Below are 20,300 nucleotides of genomic sequence, written 5' to 3'. Positions count from 1 at the left end.
AGTCTACAAGCTGAGGAAAATGAACGGTAGAGGAGGCATGAGAGGGAAATGTTGCCTCTTCGCCAGAGTCATGGAGGTAATGGGGAAGGGAGTAACTGGTTCCCAGAAGCACAAAAGATCAGTAAATTTCTTCCACAGTTTAAAGAGGGGGATAATTTTGATAGTTTCATTCATATGTTTGAGCGGGTATGTACACAGTTAGAAGTTGACCAAGGGCTCTGGGTATGGTTCTTGACCCACTTACTCCATGGTAAAGCTGTAACTTCTTTAGCAAAAATGCATGACACTGACTGTTTTGATTATACTGCTGTAAAAAGATACTTGTTGGAATGTTTTAAGCTAACACCTGGATAACCTTCTTACCTTCCTAACCTCACTCTCAAATGTAGATTGTATATGTAACTAAACAGTAAAATCTAGCTATTATGCTATATGCCTGTCTTTTTCTCCTGAACAAAACTGTAATTGTTTTTTTTTTCTTTTTTTGAATGCAACCTGTTGTTTGTAATGCAAACTGTCTTTGAAACTATTCGTGTAAGCAAACTTTGTGTTGTGGAGCTTTTCTCCCCAGGCCTCCACTGAAAATGGGCCCCCCAAGCCCAGTGGACCTCCCTGGTCATCAAACTGGAATAAATAAATAAATAAAGTCTTGTGAGCATAGATGCAAGGCAGATGAAAATGTATGTGAATATGTTGCTGAACTAAGCACTTATTTCAATATCTGGGTGAGTGGATGTCAGGTTACCACTTTTGAAGGGCTGGCAGACCTTGTGGTAAGGGAACAAGCCCTTAGCACTTTGCCTGAGGACATGAGGATCTGGTTAGCTGATAGACAGTGTGCTACTTCAGAGGAGCTGGGGAAGAAGGGAGACCTATACCTAGCAAGCAGGGCAGCCCTGCACAGGAAAGGGACCTCTAGTACTGCTCATGGGACTAAAGAAATCCATGGTGGGCAGCACAGACTGCCCCAACAGAATCTGCCAGTAGCAGGGGAAGCCACTGGTCCAGGTACATGTCCAGGAGCTAGGGTTAAATCTTTTGAATGCAACCAGTGGGGTCATGCGGCATACAGATGTCCACGGAGGCAAGGTGGGGAACCAAAGGTGAAAGAGCCAGTAAGTGGGAAAGACAAAATGCCAATAGTAAGTTGTCTTGGGACAACAAGGGTACCAAACTATCACCAGAGGTTATATCCTATTGTAGTGAATGGCAAAGAGGCCATTGCTAAGAGAGACACAGCCTCTGATATAACCATTGTAAAGCCTGCACTGGTTACAGAGGAGCTCTACTTGCCTGGGCAGTCTACTCCAGTCAGGGCTTTAGGAGGGATCCCATTCCAAATATCTTTAGCTAGGGTTCATCTTGACTGGGAGGGTGGAAAAGGAATACAGAAAGTAGGTGTGTTTGAGGATATACCTGCAGATGTCCTGAGAGGAATGATTTTAATAGTGCAGTACCCTGCACTTCTGCAGTTACACACAGTCAGGCTTGGAGACAAGCATGTAAGTCTGGTAGCCTGAGGGAGACCCAGACAGACTGCACACTTGCAGACAGGACTGCTGAGGTGGTTAATTTAGGGAGGGAGCTGCTCTGTAGCAGTGAGACTGAAGGTGAGCCACAGCTTCTTGTGGGTACTGATGGTCCCTTGGACAGAGTGACGGCAAAGGTAGAGGTGAGTAGTAGTACCCAGGCTGACAGTGAGGCACCACTGTCAAGGGATACCAGACTTCCAGTGGTAGGGGAGCTGGGAAGGGTTACAAGGAGGGAGTTGAGACAGGCTCAGCGCTCAGACCCTACATTCCAAGGCCTGAGGCAGGTACCTAGGGAGGCACCTGCTTCTCAAAGGAAAGGGGAATCTGTAAAGTGGAACAAAGGGTTACTGCACAGACAGTATGGCAGTTGGTAGTGCCTAGAGCTTACAATCTGGCGCTTTGAGCCATAGCCCATGATATTCCCTTTGCAGGTCATATGGGCATAAAACGTACAAAGAGGCATATTATGCAAAACTTCTATTGGCCTGGAATTTCCAGAGATGGAACAGGGTACTGCAGGACCTGTGAGCAGTGCCAAAAGGTAGGCAAGGCAGGAGACAAGATGAGAGCTCCTTTGATGCCTTTGCCTGTGATTGAGGAGCCATTTCAGAGGGTAGCTATGGATATTGTGGGTCCTCAGAGTACCCCAAGTTCTACAGGAAAAAATTATATCCTAGTGATTGTAGATTATGCTACATGATACCCTGAGGCAGTGGCCTTGTCCTCCATTGAGGCCGAGAATGTGGCAAATGCTTTGCTAGAAATTTTCAGCAGAGTAGGTTTCCAAAAGGAAATACTGTCTGACAGAGGTGCCAATTTTATGTCAGACCTGCTAGCTTGTCTGTGGAAGTCCTGTGAGGTGAATCACATGAAGACCACCCCCTACCATCCCCAGACTAATGGTCTTGTTGAGAGGTTAAACTCTACAATCAAGTCCATGTTACAGGCATTTGCAGATCAGTTTAAGAGGGAGTGGGACAAATATTTGCCTTATCTGTTGCTTGCTTACAGAGAGGTTCCCCAGGAATCCACAGGTTTTTCACCCTTTGAGTTGCTGTATGGGTATAGGGTGAGGGGACATCTAGATTTAATTCAGGGTGAGTGGGAAGGTGAGTGTGAGTCTCACAAGGAGTCTGTTGTGGCATATGTCCTGAACCTCAGGACAAGGCTCAGGGAACTCATGGGCCTGGCCCAGGAGAACCTGGCAGGAGCCCAACAACAGAAAAAGGTGTGGTATGACAGGAATGCTTGAGCTAGAGAGTATGCTGTAGGACAACAGGTGATGGTTCTCATTCCTGTCAGACACAACAAGTTGCAAGCAGCCTGGGAGGGACTCTACAAGGTGGTAAGAAAGATAAGTGATGTTAACTACATTGTGGAACTGCTAGGTAGAAGGCAGGGGCACAAATTGTACCATGTTAACATTTTGAAACCTTACCATGATAGGTAGGCCCTTGTGCTGAGCATTTGCAGTGGATTGCAGGAGGAGTCTGAGAGAGATCTTGTGACTGATCTCCTCAGTGAGGCTCGGGCTGACACCTCGGTGGAAGGGGAAGCAATGTCCCAGCAGCTATCTCCTACCCAGGTTCGAGAAATCTGAGCAGTGTTGCAGGAGTTTGGGGGCATGTTCTCCAGGAAACCAGGAAGCACCCACCTGGTGCAGCACCAGGTGGATAAAGGACCTCAAAGGCCTATCAGGCAGGCCCATTATAGGGTGCCTGAAAGAGTCAAACAGACTCTGAGGGAAGAGGTACAGGAGATGTTGGAACTAGGGGTGATTCAGGAGTCCAACAGTCCCTGGGCCTCCCCAGAGATACTGGTGCCAAAGAAGGATGGCAGCACCATGTTCTGTGTGGATTACAGGAAATTAAATAGTCACACAGAGTCAGATGCTTACCCCATGCCTACAACAGATGAGGCCCTTGAGCAGCTGGGTGGGGCTAAGTATCTTACAACCACTGATCTTACCAAGGGTTACTGGCAGGTGCTTTTGACTCCCAGTGCTAGAGAGAAATCAGCCTTTGTGACTCCTTTTGGCTTGTATGAGTTCACAAAAATGCCCTTTAGGATGAATAATGGCCCATCGACTTTCCAGAGGCTGGTAGATCATATCTTTGCAGGAGCAGGAGGGTTTGCCCTTGCTTACATGGATGATATTGCTATCTACAGCCATTCCTGGAAAGAGCACATTCAGCATGTCAGGGAGATGAGGGCAGACTACAGATGGCAGGGTTGACCATTAAGCCGAGCCAATGTCAGGTGGGTATGGCAGAGGTCTCCTACCTAGGACATAGAGTGGGGAGTGGTAAGATAAGGCCAGAACCTGTCAAAGTGGAAGCTATTCAGGCACGGCCTGCACCTGTTACTAAAAAGAAGGTGAGGGCATTCTTAGGGACAGCAGGGTACTGCAGAAAGTTTGTTCACAATCATAGTACCATAGCTGCTCCACTCACAGACCTGACAAGGAAGAACAGGCCAGATAAGGTAGTGTGGACCCCAGCATGTGAGCAGGCATTTCAGAAGCTTAAGGAAGCTTTGGGAGGAATCCCCTGTGTTAGCCAGTCCAGACTATAGCAAATAATTTGTTGTGCAGGTGGATGCTTCAAACTATGGGTTGGGGGCTGTACTTAGCCAGATTTCTTCAGAGGGAGAAGAGCACCCAGTGGTTTATCTCAGTCGGGAGGAATTCCCAGGGAGGAATGCTATGCAGCGGTAGAAAAGGAATGTCTAGCCATAGTGTGGGCACTACAAAAACTTCAGCCTTATCTGTATGGAAGAAAATTCACTGTGATGACACTTCACAACCCCCTAACATAGTTAACATAGTTAAACAGAGCCAGTCAGCAAAATGCCAAGTTGCTAAGATGGAGCCTGGGGTTGCAAGCATATGATATGTCAGTGCAGCACCACAGTGGGAGTAGCAATGCCAATGCAGATGGGCTCTCAAGAAAGGGAATGGGGTGAGCTACACCCAGATAGACCTGACACTCTCAAGCAATGTTTTTCAAGGAGCACTTGAAAAACTTGCTTGAGTTCCCTGGAGGGGAAGAGAAGTTAAGATTGGAGGAAGATGGGTGAAGGCTTGTGTTTTTAAATGAAAGAAAACACTGTAAAATGTGAACTTCAAGATTGTTGCAACATTGCCATCTGCTGTAAGGAAAACCAAGTCAAGCATTAGAAATGTGCCTTTTGAAGTTGAAAAGATCTTATGAATATCTTTGATGTTTTACAAGTCAGCTCCAGTGAGTCTAGATGAAGGTTTCAGGCCCATTGTTTTAAGGTTAAAGTTAAGGGCCAGAATTTACATATAGACGGTGATTTATTGCTCTGGCTTCTGCTAGAGTGTATATGTGAAATGCATTTTATTGTTGTAGTCTCCTGAGCAGGTGTTAGCTTGCTAAATAATGCAGTTTGTGGCCTGGGAACTCCAGACTAAGTGTCAAAATGATGTAATTTGGGAGGGCCTTAGAGAGCTGTTGGTTAGTGTCTAAAAACTATCGTTGAGTGAGAGACTAAAAAAAAGCATTTTGATCTTGGTTATCTAACCCAGCACTGCTTATGCTTTATGTATGTAAGTAGGATTATAGCACTGGGATGTCTCTTAGGAATAGATAAACTTAGAATAAAGTTAGATTAAGTATTGTTCTTTGAAATCAGATCTTTCCTACAATATAGTATTAAGTTTCTGTGTGATCTCTGAACTTGAGTATCACTGTATTGTAGTAGTTTTGTCTTGTGTTTTAATTATTTATTACTAAATATTTTAAAACCTTTTCCTGTAGCTAGTTTATGTAGATATAATTTAACCTCTAAAGTACATTACATAGTTACAGATTTTACTGTCTAAGTCACTCCAAATTAAGCCTTGACTGTCTAGTCATTCTACCATTGAATTATAATATTGAACAGTAATAACTGGACACCCTTTAAGGGCCTTTTAGTAACTGATTATTAGCTGGGCCTTGGCAGGAATTATTACCGTATGGGTCTGGGTAATAGGGGCACAGCTGGAGAACCTGTGCCAGCCTTTTCCCAGGAGGGTCTGTGTGGTTGTATAACCTCTTCTCAAAGTGTGTGTGTGTTGTGTCAGCTCCTTGGGCAGGGACACGAAACACTGGTTGATCAGAGAGGGTACTGGAGGTTTTAGCTTGCCCAGCTAGGCTAAGACCTGGACCCTATAGCTGTGCCAGTGGGGAGTCTTATTGGAGACCTGGAGAACAAGGGAGCAACCAGCCCCAGACTGACTGTGATCTCTGTGCACTTAAGGGAAATTGTACTTTACTATGTGTGTGTATTAGTTATCCTTTCCTCTTCGAGGAGACGACCTCCCTGGTGTTAGTGGTGAGGATTGAGGCTCCTTGATTGCTGGGCCAGGACACAGGCATCACATCTGGTACCACCCAGATTGAATGATACCAATTTAAAGCCTTGGGATGATTGAAGTTGTTACACGTTGGAATAGGACAGAGACCATTGTCCCTTGCAAGTTTTAGTGACAGCCAAACAAATAGGACAAACTGAGTAAATTTGAGTATTAGCTTTAATCATTACAAGCAAATGTCTTAATTGCATTTTCTGTTTGAGCCTGAGTAAGGGAATTGTTTATGTTGGTATCAGGGAACCTTCATTGAGAGTTGGGAGGGAGGCAGTTAGTAGGCGCACTGATTGTAGATGGAAGGTATGTGTTATCTAGCAGGTGCATTTTTTTTTTAATGTTAAGGGGAAGGATGAAGCTAAAAGCTGATAAGGAGGGTAGAGAGGATATGATTCATTCATTTAAAATCCTCATATTACTAGCGGTTTGTATATATTGCTGCAGAGAGGAAAAGGAAGAAGGAAGGATACTGAAATAAGTGTGTAAACTGCAGAGCCTTACTCTGTCTTGCAGCGAGTACATAGAGTGGATGCTGTTGATTTGCTTGGATTCATTTCTGCTGATGATACTGCAAGGGTGAAGTTGAAAAAAAAAACAGTAAAAATTGAAACTGCAGACCTAAGGCTGTTTTTATTTGGTACTAGGTAGTGTTGTTTAGAGGTTGTTTTATTTTTTAAGCAGGGTATGACAGTAGAGTCACTGCAAGGTATGAAAGTGAAAGATATGCATAGTGGCTTAGAGAAATCAAGTAAGTGAGACGTACAATTTAGCAACACTCGGGTGAGTTTTAAGCCTTTGCTTCAGGAATTAATAATGGGAATTGTAGGTTGACTTCTGGTTTTTAGCTGTGTAGCCGTTTTTTTTTGTAAATACATTTAAGTAGAAAATGTTTCAGTTCAAATGGTCAGAATGATAATTTAAGCTATATAATGGAATAGATTGTGAGTATCCATGTTAGTCTTTTTACATAACAGTGAATGTTGTAGGTATTTATGAGTATTATTGTGCGATACAGTTGTAATAACTTACCTGCATAAGGGTGGGTGTATGTATATTGGGAATGCTCAATGCTTGGAATGTTGGGCTGAGCATTCACCAAAACATTTTCTCGAAGGTCAGCATACCAAATACCAGCAAGCCTGAAAATTATTTCAATCACCAAAACTAACTTCTGCTCTGGACACAGAATCAAGGGCTAGTATGTGTCTGGAAGTGGGGCAAGTTCAGACAGTCGGTAATGTTGGTATTTGACATTCTGACAGTCAGAATGTGGGGCTTGGACACTGAAGTGTGTGATTGTAAACCAGTATATTGATATTCATGTATGTCATGTATAGGGAAATAAGGAAGTGTAGCTTTAAATGTTGATTTATTTGGGATGTTGTGGGATGCATTTATAAATATATTCTGTACTAAAAAGAGCAGGAAGGGGGAGTAGACCTAGGACCCCAGACAGATATTTTTCAGTGATACTTGCCAATTCATTCTGCTATTTCAGTTTAAAAAAAACAGCCAAATATACAACATCGTTGTCAACTACACCAATCCTTCACCATTTCAGGGAAGCATAGATAGACAGTAACTGCAGCAACCACCCAACAAGTAAACATAAGCACATTCACAAATGCTCAGCAGTTTCAGCATGCAATTTCTTTCATCATTACAGGGATCTTCTTCAGCCATTAATGAAATGTACCACTTTATGGAACACTACCCCCCCCACACACACACACACCCATCCAACAAGTCACACAAAAACAACACTAGTGAGAAATTAAAACTAACAAAATAACATTGCTTAAATGTATCACTCTCCTTACACAAATATAATGCACCTTGTTCAGGGCTACACAGAGTTGAAGATCTTGCCTACATTATGCTAGCTTTAGCTCACTAGTCTGCACCCCTACTAAAATGCATGCTGCTATTAGAACTGTTATGTATGTAATCAATAAGCAGGTGGCGTAACTGGAACACTAACTAAAGTTAAAACAGGGATAGAAAGGTGGAAAAGAGTAACATTCTTTAGAAAAGCAGTTGTGTATTACCTATATGATGACTTATTTTAGATCAGCCTTTTGCTCCAGAGCTTATTTTAATTCCAAGCTGCAAGATGGTCACCAGATCTGAAATCCTGGCGATCAAAAAAAAAGTCCCTTGGTTTGGATGAAGTCGAAATTGTGGGTCTAGGGCAGTTTGTTAATTAGTAGCAGCTACTTTTGTTTAGTGGAAATTTAGTTTTGTGAGCAGGGAATGATAAAGTCACAGCAGGGTGAAAGGTGCCCTTTGCCAATTAAATAAAGGCACTGCATGCATTTTGACATAGAGAGAGGCAGTACGTACCCAATTAGAATATTAATTTTCTGTACAAAGGTTTGTGCATGGGTGTGTGTGTTAACTGCAACTGGTCACACATGCACATTATTAGATTTTGGTATTGTGAATTCAGGAAAGTTCTTGTGTACATATTCATGTCTGGTTTTGTGTTAGGTGCATCAGGTCACCAAGGCAGCTAACTTAAGATGTGGTGGGTCCAGCTAACTTTCTGAATAAACATTTGTATATAGCCACATATTAGATACAGTCAACTGCCTAGGAAGCCTAATAGCTTAAGGTAATGTACATCCAACCAACCAGTTTGTATAAAATAGTATAAATGCATGTGTGTATAAACAGGGGAACAGACACAAGAATTTGGGTTATAATATTGTTGAAGGTGAAGGTGCTACCCCTCCCCACACAATGCACTTGTTTTGTGCTTGTTAATTTTTGCAAAGTGGCATTTCATCTGCTTATGCTCAACATAACAGTACTTTCTGAAGAAAACATTGATTATTAGCACTACAACCCTGGGAAAGGTCTGTGTTGGCACAATAAATGGGTCAGAGCCTGCACTGACATATGGGCTGAGATATGATCAATGTACTGTAGTTCTTGAAAGAGAAATACAGAGAAAACAATTTTCACAGCTGTTACCATTTGGTCAACTTACATTATGTTACCCAGACCTATAAGGTAACCATACCACAGGCATGTTTACAGTTATCACAAAATCCAAATTTGCAGTTTGTGTATATAAATTTCTTTTAATCATAGTTTGTCAAAAACATACAGAATTGTACTATGCAAGCTGGAATAGCACAGCAGTGGAGTTTTGACGTTTCCCTAACTATTTTGTGAATGTGTAATTGATACATAGGTAAGGGGGCAAAGCTTTTATTTCTCTATTTTAGTATTTTTGTGGTATACTTCATGATATAAAAGAATCAGTAAAGCATAATTCATAATAAAGTAATTAGATTTAGTATAGGTTGTGATGTCCCCACTCTAGGCCAGTAATTAGGGAGCCTGAATCCTCACCACTGACATTGTAGAGGGATGTTCACTTGGAATACAAATGGATACACTCAGTATTTCCAGATGCAGACCTCTCTGTACCAAGTACAATTTCCCTTAAGAGCACACAAGGCACACAGTCAGCCCGGGTCTGGGTGTCTCTGTCTGTCTCTCTACAGGTCACAAGTAAGACTCCCCACTGGCACAGCTATAAGGTTAGCTCCTCAGCCAAGTGTCCAAGCCAAGTCCTCCAGCACCCTCTCTGTGAAACCAGTGCTTCATGTCCCTGCTTCAAGTAGCTCACACACAGTATTTGAGATTTAATTTTCACACACACACACACACACACACACACACACACACACACACACACACACACACACACACCTGGGAAAGGCTGGCACAGATTTACTCGCTATGCCACCTTCTGTCCAGACTATGAGGTAGTTCCACTGCCACCAGTCAGTTACTATAAGGCTCCTAAAAGGGTATCCAGTTATACTGAGTGAAATTAATATTAATACAAATGGTAATGTTGACCAAACAGCAAGGCTTTCAGGAGTGGCCACAGTTAACACCAAAGAAATATATGCAAATGCTCTTAAAACTTAAATCTTTTTTTAAAAGGACCAGCCACAATGAGAAGTTTAAATATATGCAGTAATAAATAATAAAAGAACATAAAAATACTATCTGTTTACAGTAAACACAAGAGTTTCAGTCACAGCAAATATTAAAAATAACAGCAATGGAAAGTTTCACACATTTATAGAAAAACAGTATTTAGCTAGTCCCATTATCTTTTCATAACTGATCTAGAGAATTACTGTTGCTACTTACTGAATAGAGCAAGGCAAGATGTGTGAGTGGTCCTTGTTGTCAGATCCAAGACAGAACACAGAATGCTGAGAGCAATGTCCTACTAATATCTAAATATTATTTCTGGCTTACAGAATGCCATTACACATATCTGGTCATCTGACTCTGTTTCCCATGCTATCACTAATACTAGAAGCTGCCAGGATTTTAGCACCTACATGTCAATAATACACACACAAGAGCATTGCTCAGAAGTGGTGCAGCTGCTGGAAGTCATAAAACCATAAAACCATTCCACTCTCCCTACAGGAGCTACTGTAGCATGGACATTACATCTCTAGCTCCCTTCAAAACTGTGGGATAACATCTTTATGGTTTAATCCATAAGGTAATTTAATTTCAAGAATATTTTTTCAAAGTCAGGTGGACTAACCTCATATCTTCCAGAATATGCTGTTACAATGTATACATTTAAACAGTTACAATAATGTATGTACATTTATTTTCTGTCTAGCGAGAAATACTGTTGATACATTTTAACACAAGCAACTTTACAAATAAATTTTTAAACACAAGCATCTGTACAAATCAGTTTGATACACAAATGACATATCATAAATTATAAAATTCCAGCTAGCTGTGCTGGCATAAGTTATACATTCACTGCCCTACTTCTCCTGGCATGGCTGGCAATACCCCCTATTGTTGCATAGGTAATGCCCACCTTTACACTGTGGGACTATTTGGTTTGAAATATTTACAGAAGGTACTAAATTTTAAATCTGACTTTTATCAGGTCATGCTGATAAGGTTTTGAATATTATGCATTATTATCCTCTGTTATCTAAAAAAAATGACATTCTAGATGGTCAATGAAAGTGTGTTGAAAATAGGGATTTCTTGGCACATCACCAGTTTGTGCTTCCTGCTCTGGATTTATACAGTGGACTATAACTGATCTTTAGTTGTTCATTTTTATTAAAATGCATAATGCAATTAAACAATGACAGTGTAAAGACATTCCTTGGGATCCACTGATGCATACACTAAGTGTATACATTTCTGAGCTGACTTAATTTTTATTTTCATACTGATGTTCTTGCAGCTTTAAATACTGAGATGGGTTCATAAAGGTTACCACAAAGAGAAGGCTACATGTACACTTAGTGTAATCTTTCTGAGTGACTAGAAAGCAAAAAATATGTGGTAGGGATATTCTTGAATACAGATCATGTACACTTGTGTAGGTGTTATTGAATCTGGCTGAGAAGCTTTATTTTGATATAGTTAAACTAGTAAACAAATGGTTAAAGTCTTTTACGCAGAGAAGCCTCACACTAAAATGTTTCATGAAATCTTTGACCTGAACTACTAATTTGTAGCAATTAAAGTAATACCATAGTGGTTTCTCTGCTTGTTACAGAATTTTACAAGGATTCTGGAGTACAGCTTATGCTTTAGTTTGATATACATAACAAATGAGAAAGGTGAAATTCCAGAAAACTAACTTAATACAAGAAATACTACAAAAAAGATGTTATAAAAGCATTTTTAGTTATAATATAGTTGTTCTTACAAATAGCTGATTTTTTTTACATTGTGTGTGTGTGTGTGTGTGTGTGTGTGTGTGTGCGCGTATGTGTGTGTGTGTGTGTGTGTGTGTGTGTGTGTGTGTGTGTGTGTGTGTGTGTGTGTTTGCGTGGGTCTAAATTGAAACACATATTTTCCCCTTCCTTCTTTTACATGTATAAACACAAGTCGGGCTATATCAAATAATGCCAAAATAACATTTTTACATTAATCTTATCAGCTGTCTTCTTTCTCAACTACTTCAAAATCCAGACAACACAATAAATGCCAGCATCCACGTGTACATATACTGTGATCATTTTCTTTTTGTCTGTGAAACTCCAATGATTCACTGTTTCTCTAGATCATAAGCTCCTACGCTGTGCTTTCTGTTCATTTGTCCTACATTATATAAATTCTAATTATTTAATTTCAGAATTACTCATTTTGCAGTCCTGTAACTTGATAGCATTACTTTTCTTTTTTCTGATTTCATTATGCAAAACTGTAATGTATAAAAATCAGTCAATCTGATTTTCTCTAAATATAATTCATAAAACAGAAATGAAACATTTTGCAGATTGTTCTGTACTTACAGAAGGCAGAGTGCGTAGGCCCCTTGCACTGACTCACTGTCTCGTACCAAAAAACTCCCATCTTTCCCAGCCTTTGCTAATAAATCTTCAGCTCTCACCCGGCTGATGTCCCGATGATACCATGGAGATGAGCACATTCTGTCCACGGACAAGTCTAACAGGTATCAGAGCCAGAAAAATGCAATTACAGATGTAACAGATACTTAAAAACAGCTGAAATAGTACCAGGACATTCACTTATCATCGTCAGCATACTAGTCAAAAGGATAACAGTCCAGAGGTAAAGTCATGAATTTCGTTTAAACAACACCTAAACGTGACCTTCCTAGTCACAGAGCACAATGTCTTCTGTCTGTTTAGAACTCGGGATCTAAGACATGTAAGTTGAGTTAAACATTCCAGCACAAACCGCAGAACTGGACTTTAGTAGAAAAATCATTTAGATCTGATCTTTCTGCTATATTAGACTTGTTTCATTTTGGCTTAAAACTTGGAGAATGTTTATATTTTGCAATTCTGTGTCAGCAACTTTCAGTTGCTTTTTTTTTCCAGTCTGGGAAAATATCAGATAACTGAAACAAACTCAGATTACCACACATCTGAGTGCTCGAAAACACATCATGCCAGGATAAACCTAAATATAAAATAAGAGAAGTGATTAGTAAATGTGCATACTAGTCTTAAGCAATAATTTGATGACTCAAATGGGAACTGTACAACTCGAAAACTATGTAACTTTTGTAGGCAAACTGAGGTAACAGATGGTGAGTGAGGAATGATGTGACAGGTTTAAATCCCATCCATGTATACAGATTTATTATATGCTATCAACTGGTTCACATACCTCTCTCTTCTTCTCTCTTTCTCTGTCATATTTCCACTTTCTATGAATTAAGGAATTGGAAAACTCATTTAATATGTACATGCACAACTATATGTACATGTATGAATAAGTACATACATTTGCATAAATGTAACTATATAAAACAGAATCAAAAAGGCTTGCATCATTTCTGGCTCACATGGACAGACATGCACATGTGTATATTCACCATGATATGTATGCATGTACATAAACACATATACAAGTACAGGCACACATAAACACAAGAATACATTCTGACTGATGAAAATAGATACACTGCAGTCATTCTCAACAGCATACTCGTATATGAGGACGCATGCACATCTGCATGTATTTGTAAATACAGAAGTATGCACACATAGCTGAACACAAAAAATACATGGTCTCAATCATACGCATACAAAGATCTATGCATTTGTCTGTATATAAGCTTATAAGAAAAAATATTCATATGTGATAAAGATAAAGACATATCAAGGTTTATATGTAGTTATATGTTTATAGAGACATACAGATCAATGTTTGCAACCTTGCATGTGGATATGCATGCACATACAAACCAACTCATAACATAGATGTGTATTTCAGCATGTCTTTGTCTGACAGCTACTACATGTACATAACAGACACACACACACACACACACACACACACACACACATACACACGCAACATGCACATGCTCTGGCACACAGATATACAAACGCATATACACTCCCACACAGATATACACACTGTGACACATGCTCAGTTAATTGCACATACGTTTTTCATATATATCTATATTCACGGTATATGTGTGCGCGTGTGTGTGTATATGTATATGTATGTATATATATATATATATATATATATATATATATATATATATATATATATATATATAAAATATATATGGGTGTATTACTAAAGTTGAAATATGCCAAACATCGACATGTAACATATGAATGCAAAAATGTTGAAAATGCCAACATTGACATGCAAGTATGCATGCACTGGGAAAAAGCCTTGGTGCATGCAAAATTTAAAGGAAAAAAAAATAAAAACTGTTTTTTGTTGGGAGATCAAGCTCCCCTGCTACACTTCCCATACCCACTAACTCTGAGATTGTGTGCACGCATACGTATGCACACACACACACACACACACACACACACACACACACACACACACACACACACACACCACACGCACGCACGCACGCACACACACACACACACACACACACACACACACACACACACACACACACACACACACACAGTAAGGGCATGTTCCTCAATTCCAGGAATTGTCAGATCTCAAACATCTGTTAACCAACTGCTTAGTTGATAATAAATGATCGACTAAACAGCGGTCAATGAAATACACATTCGATCCTGTGCAGGGGAATCCATATAGATACATGTATGTAGATATACATATACATATTCCTATACATACACATAAATAACTATTCAGGGAAGTAAAGTAATTGCTCTGGATGTAGTAGGAAAAATACAGGGCCTCTTCAAGGTAAATTAATAGTGCAAAGGGCTGATCCAAATAATGCTTGTCTGTGATTTTCATTTACCTAAAATGGTGAGTGGACTGTCCTCTCCCCTCCACTTCTGCTCATTCAGAGACAGGTTACCTTATGTAACAAAGTGGGCAAATACTTTTTTCCTCACCCTTGAAGAATTAGATTTTACAGCTTATTAGCTTGCTGTTGTTTGGGTCACACTGCTGCTTAGCAAGATGGAAAAACTAACTTGCAAACCAGATCTATGCTACTTTACATCCTGCAGTGATGCAAATCAGTTTGTATTAACCAAAGCATGCTGAAGAGCTTTGAATTCACATTTACTCTGCATTTTAACAGACACAACCTCATAGCACAGTTCAGTTTTGGACTGCTTTTCTTTTCTTTATTAAAAGTAATTCAGATTTTAGTTTGCAACTTATATTCTGTAAATTAAAAACACTTTTAATTTAGTTAGAAAAAAAAACATGTTTTCAGACAAATGTCAACAGCAGAATATGGGTCATCCCTCTCAATAGATTTTAAAATGAACCTGCTTCTGGTGAGACTTAGCTTCCTTAATGTACTTATTTTCATAAATAAAGTCAGCACAAATACTTGAAAAACTAAAGAAACTGATTCCCCCAACAGTTAGCTATTTGGGGGAAAGACAAAGAAAACAGAAAATGCAACACTTTCTCTCTCCATCATTCTTATCTGTCTTTCTCTCTCCCTCTGCATACACACACGTGCACATCAGTCACACTGAAATATATCAACGTGTTTAAAGGTGTGCTTGATAAAATGTGATAGAGTTAACAGCAATAAATTAGCACAGAAGTGCAGTGAGATAACATATAACAGCGATTCTGTTCAGTCTTCATTTTAACAGGCATATTACAAAGTAATCGTGCACTGTACACATTTGTAGCTATTGCAAAACTATACAGTGTCTGACAGATCCAAAACATGTCATGCTGATACGATTACAAAATCAAACCTTTCATGTTTTAAAAGTTTAACAAAAATAACAATCCAACAGTTCACCATAAAGATTATATCATGCACAAAAATGTTCTTACTGGGTTCACAGCAGCTTTGTCCCACATTTCTGAATATAAGTTCCTCTTTTATGATTGATTCTACTTAGCTTGTGAGGGTTGGAAAACTCATAAAACAATGATCTTTGTTAGGTCAAATGAAGTCTTCATTATTACTGCTCTGCGGTACAAGTGCTGAAGTTGCTCTGGTCAAGTATTTTAACATGGATGCTACTTTAAACAGAATGCAAAACTGTTAGGTTCCAGAGCTTAGGCTGATGCAGATGTAAACCTCAGACAGAAAACGTGCAGTTTCCTGTATCATTAACAGCCTTACCCAGTCTATCATCGAAAGTCCTCCAAATGTCAATGAGCTGCTAAAGCAGTAAACATCAATTTTCAGTTGATTGTATTGTTTCCTAAAATCTCTATGAAAAAGTCACACACCTCAGCTGAAGTCATGAGGTATAGCAGACTGCCAACCTGATGTGAGAAATGAGACTTGCTTCATGTCTGCTGATGAGGTCAGTTCTAAAACCACTTTGTTTCTACCCTTTCAATACGTCTCTGCTTTTCCCATTTCTGTCTGAATTATTATTTTCACAGTAGGCTGTTTCGGCTTTTCCTGTTGCTTTTTTAATTTCTCTCATTTTCTCATCTTAAGTAGTGAAAGAAAAGCTGTAGGAAATGTCAGCCTCTGTTGGGAAGTATTTGTATTGCAGACATTTACGTCTGCGCAGAAGTATTCAAGAAGAAAAGCTTTGACACTTCACACAGGAAAAAATCCTCTGTATTTATTCATAATGTTAACTTTGCTAGGTCAGGGTGAAACCAACAATTCCCATAACATCTATATCAAAATATTCAAACAAAGTGAGCTCCTCAAACCAACTGTTCCACATAGCTAGTGGGCAATCATCAGTCTTTTTGAAAGTTTATCAGCAACTCCTTTGGTAAACACATTCATATTATTCAGATTTCAGATAAAGTTTCACTCGGTCTTATTGTAAGAGTTCTACAGCAAGTTAAAAATATTTATAAAAGACAGCTTCTCTCAACCTGCTCCATCCTAACTTTCCTTATACTCTTCCTTATAAAACCCCTCTTTTTTTCTCTTATGTAAATATTTATAGTTAATTTTCTAATGTAATGACTTTTGATTTGCTGCTTCTCTGTACAAGAGATCAACTGTGAACTGTCCAGTTTTTAAAATACACAAAGTAATATTGTATCAAATATGCCATCATTACCCTGACTGCTTGTGTAAAGCATACATGGTCTAACAGAGATAATCTAAATTTTTGCTGAACTGTGTTCTCACTACCTCAAATAGCAAACAAATAAAATATTCATTTAAAGAACATCACATGTGACCTCCTAGGATGGATTCATCTGGGATGTGTAGCTTGGTCAGTTAGTATACAGATGCAGGTGGGGATTAGGATAAGGTGGAAATGGACACAGTAGAATGGGAAGACAAACAGAAAGTGGACAAATGGTTATTAAGAGGGTTAGACAATGCAGATGTTATAGAGAAGGACACAAAATGAAGGGAGCACTCATGACTGGGAATAAGGTCATGATGGCCATGGACAGCCTTTGATGTGTCATTTCCCATTCAAGCTGAGTGGGACATTACAGGAATCCATCACCATGTGATTTAATCAGTGTAGTTGGTGGTATGGACTTGATCTTCTCCTGGTTGCCTGATTGTAGGGGTTAGTGGATTGGATCCAACCAAATCCAGCAGTATCTCCATCTAGGCCATATATTTGGCCACTCCTCTCTTCACTGAAACCTCCACCATCTACTCCACATATGGCTGGATCACCTCAAATAATGCCGAGGATCCAAAACTTCCCTCTTATGAGGCACTCCCAACCCCATTGCACTCACGCACCTCAACAACAGCCTCAGCAGGAGAGGGACACAATGGCGGTACTTCCTGAATAAATTTATCATCTGAAACTGCACTGAGACTATAAAATAGGAAGGCAGCCATAAGTGAATCTAGCCTGACACAAGACTGAATATGGTTAGCCAACATGTCAGCACATTTGAGTAGTACCCTCAGACTCAGTTTTATCCCCTATATTTTTCTTCTATATTCATTAACAAATTCCCTACCACTATTACACAACTTCAGATAATTGTCTATACAGATATATGATTTACAGGGGTGGCTTCTCCTCAGTAAGCATTAAAAGTGATTTTGAACATCACCTACTTTTTGTGCACACCTGACTGCAAAGCCACCGTCTTATTCTAAACACACTCAAAAATTAAGCCATGCTCTTTGGAACTGACCACAAAGTATCAAAAATCCTACTTAACTGGTCTATCTAACTCTGCAATACAAATACCACACAGTGGAGTGCTTTGGATGTCTTTACCTTTGGTTAGATAGACCTCCAAGCTGTCAATTTCACATCCAAACTATGAAGACAAAATTTAATTGCCTACATTTCTGGACCAAAACAAAAGTGTCAGTTTCCATCCCCAAGTACCAGAGCAGCAACAGGTAAAGTGTTTTCCTTAATTAGAATACATCAAGCTTCTGATAGCCACTGCCTCTAAAAAGAATACATCTTCACTTTATGTCACCTCAGACAAGATGTGCAGATTCATTACTCTTTCTCCACTCAGGAGGCATCCCTGTTCCACTATATCCATGACCAGCATGAGTCCTACTTCACACACAACACATATTGCCCCAAGATCACTTCCATACAAACTTTCAACCTTGATCCATTCTTCTTCTACATCTAAAGATCACTTAAACCATTAACCTACAACATTCATATGCCACGAAGCATACTCAACTCTTTCCACCACTCCTTCTCAATTCTTGTCCCAAAAATATGTAATCAATCCTCTCTACAATTAGCTCCAACTCTCCTTTCAAAAGTTTCATGTTAAAATAAAAAAAAAAAAACTACCGAAGCAGTCAGAATGCACGTGCTTTTGAAATAATTTCACTTCATAACATTCATACCAACCCCTGTAACCTCTCCTTCTTATGACCCCCTGAAATATACATATACAAGGCTGTAGAGAGTATGGCTAATACCTGGACACACCTGTCCCACCTCCTCATCCCCCTCCCTCTTACGTTCTACATAAACAGTATTCTCTACCATGCCTACACCTGCCATTACAGTACTTTCTTCCCCTTTGCTCACTTATCAAATGGCTTTCCTTAACATATGTACACAGTCAAATTTCTAAACTATGTTTGTAAATAAACTCAATATAAGGACACTATGTATTAGGGATATTTTTTCATACTATACATTTTGTACTCTGTTTTACATGATTACTGCTTAATTTTCATATCTGTACAGTTACTGTGTATATTTGTCAGTATGTATCCCCAAGGTGAACTTGAAAAATGCTCCTTTGAGATCAGCATTCTACCCTGGTTAACAAATTTGAAATAAAAAAAATAAATAAGTAAAAATAAAAATATTTGCTTTACCCTATTGTATACCTATTTGTTTGTAAATCTGTTGTATGCATTCCTATATCTATTCCTACAGCTACTGCTATCATATGGCACCCCCCCACAGCCCTCAGTTTGATCCCACTATAGTCTAAGTAGGTTACCCCTTTGCCTACCATTCTCCTTGTTCCAACACAATACAGTTTATAGCTCTGTGTCATGTGATCATCATCATCATCATCATCACTGATGCTCTAGCAGTTGGCTTAGAGGACTAATGAGCTGTTAAAAAGCTGTTTCCTGTGGTCCAGAGGTGCAAGGTTTGAGTCCTTCAGCCTCAATTGCCCAACTGTGTAAGTCTGAACAAGTCACTTAACCAGACACTGCTCCAGGGCTGAGTGCAAAACAGGTATATAGAGATCATTGCTTTACCTCAGAAAACAAGCAAACAAATCAAAGACATCTGCATGTCTAGAAACAAGGTGAATGCAAGAAGCCAGGCAAGTTCAACCCTGCTGAAAATGATGTCCTATTATAAGCATTTAGGACACATGGATGGTACCTTTATGTGAGAAGGGGAACATACCAGCCTTTATGTGCCAGATGGCAGACAGTGGTCTATGACATATATGCAATGTGAGGACAAAATTGCATGTTTTCTATAACAGTTGTGTCCCTTCATGACTTTTACATCATGGAGAGACACAATGCCAAGGTAAAGGTATACTCTACAGCAGGTGAGTGATCATCGGTGGTGAGCGACTGGGAGCAGCAAGCTGAAAGATTCAGAGTTGTTTCTGGAGACACTGCAGGGGGCACTATTTCTGAGATTACTCCTGGAAGAATGGACACTAAAATCAGGATGGACCCCCCACACACACACACACAAACACATCATAGTGAGTGATGCACCAGGTTAGTAACTCTTACACCAGATTACTATAAAGTTGGTTGCACTGCATAAAGCCACTATAGGAAGACTACAGCAACTGTTGGCTTTGGAATGTTTAAGATATATCAGGTACATAGCCATATCAGGATGGCAACAGAGGTAGATTGGGTTTATGCTATACATCTTACATGAACACTCTTTGAGAGAATATTACACAGGCGTGGTATCAGTACAGTTATTCGTGGTCATTCTAGTGTTTCTTTTGTTGAGTCTTTACAGGATACAGCATTGTTGTAGTGACACTTGTAGAGTCTTGGGCATGAAAACTGGATG

The 20,300-nt window shown here is 39.6% G+C and overlaps 2 protein-coding genes across 5 annotated transcripts in view; one reads left to right on the top strand and one right to left on the bottom strand.

Moving 5' to 3' along the window:
• LOC122789860 (phosphatidylinositol 3,4,5-trisphosphate 5-phosphatase 2A-like) overlaps positions 1 to 12,385 on the bottom strand; it is a 1,099,782-nt gene extending 1,087,397 nt beyond the window's left edge. Inside the window, exon 1 of the mRNA XM_044057294.1 lies at positions 12,228 to 12,385. Coding sequence (XP_043913229.1) covers positions 12,228 to 12,364 — 137 coding nt within the window. The 5' untranslated portion in view covers positions 12,365 to 12,385. The remainder of the gene's footprint in view (positions 1 to 12,227) is intronic.
• A 55-nt stretch (positions 12,386 to 12,440) lies between these two features.
• Positions 12,441 to 20,300, top strand: part of ARR3 (arrestin 3) — a 535,442-nt gene continuing 527,582 nt past the window's right edge. For 3 of the 4 annotated variants that reach the window (XM_044057444.1, XM_044057443.1, XM_044057440.1), the window contains exon 1: positions 12,503 to 12,606. The gene's annotated coding sequence lies outside the window, so the exon portion shown is untranslated. Of the gene's footprint in view, positions 12,607 to 20,300 lie in introns of all 4 variants that reach the window. The other variant, XM_044057442.1, reaches the window with a different exon arrangement.

Source organism: Protopterus annectens, chromosome 15.part0 (genome assembly GCF_019279795.1).
Source record: "Protopterus annectens isolate FY-2018-M chromosome 15.part0, PAN1.0, whole genome shotgun sequence".
Lineage (NCBI taxonomy): Eukaryota > Metazoa > Chordata > Ceratodontiformes > Protopteridae > Protopterus > Protopterus annectens.
This window is presented reverse-complemented; position numbering and strand designations above follow the sequence as displayed.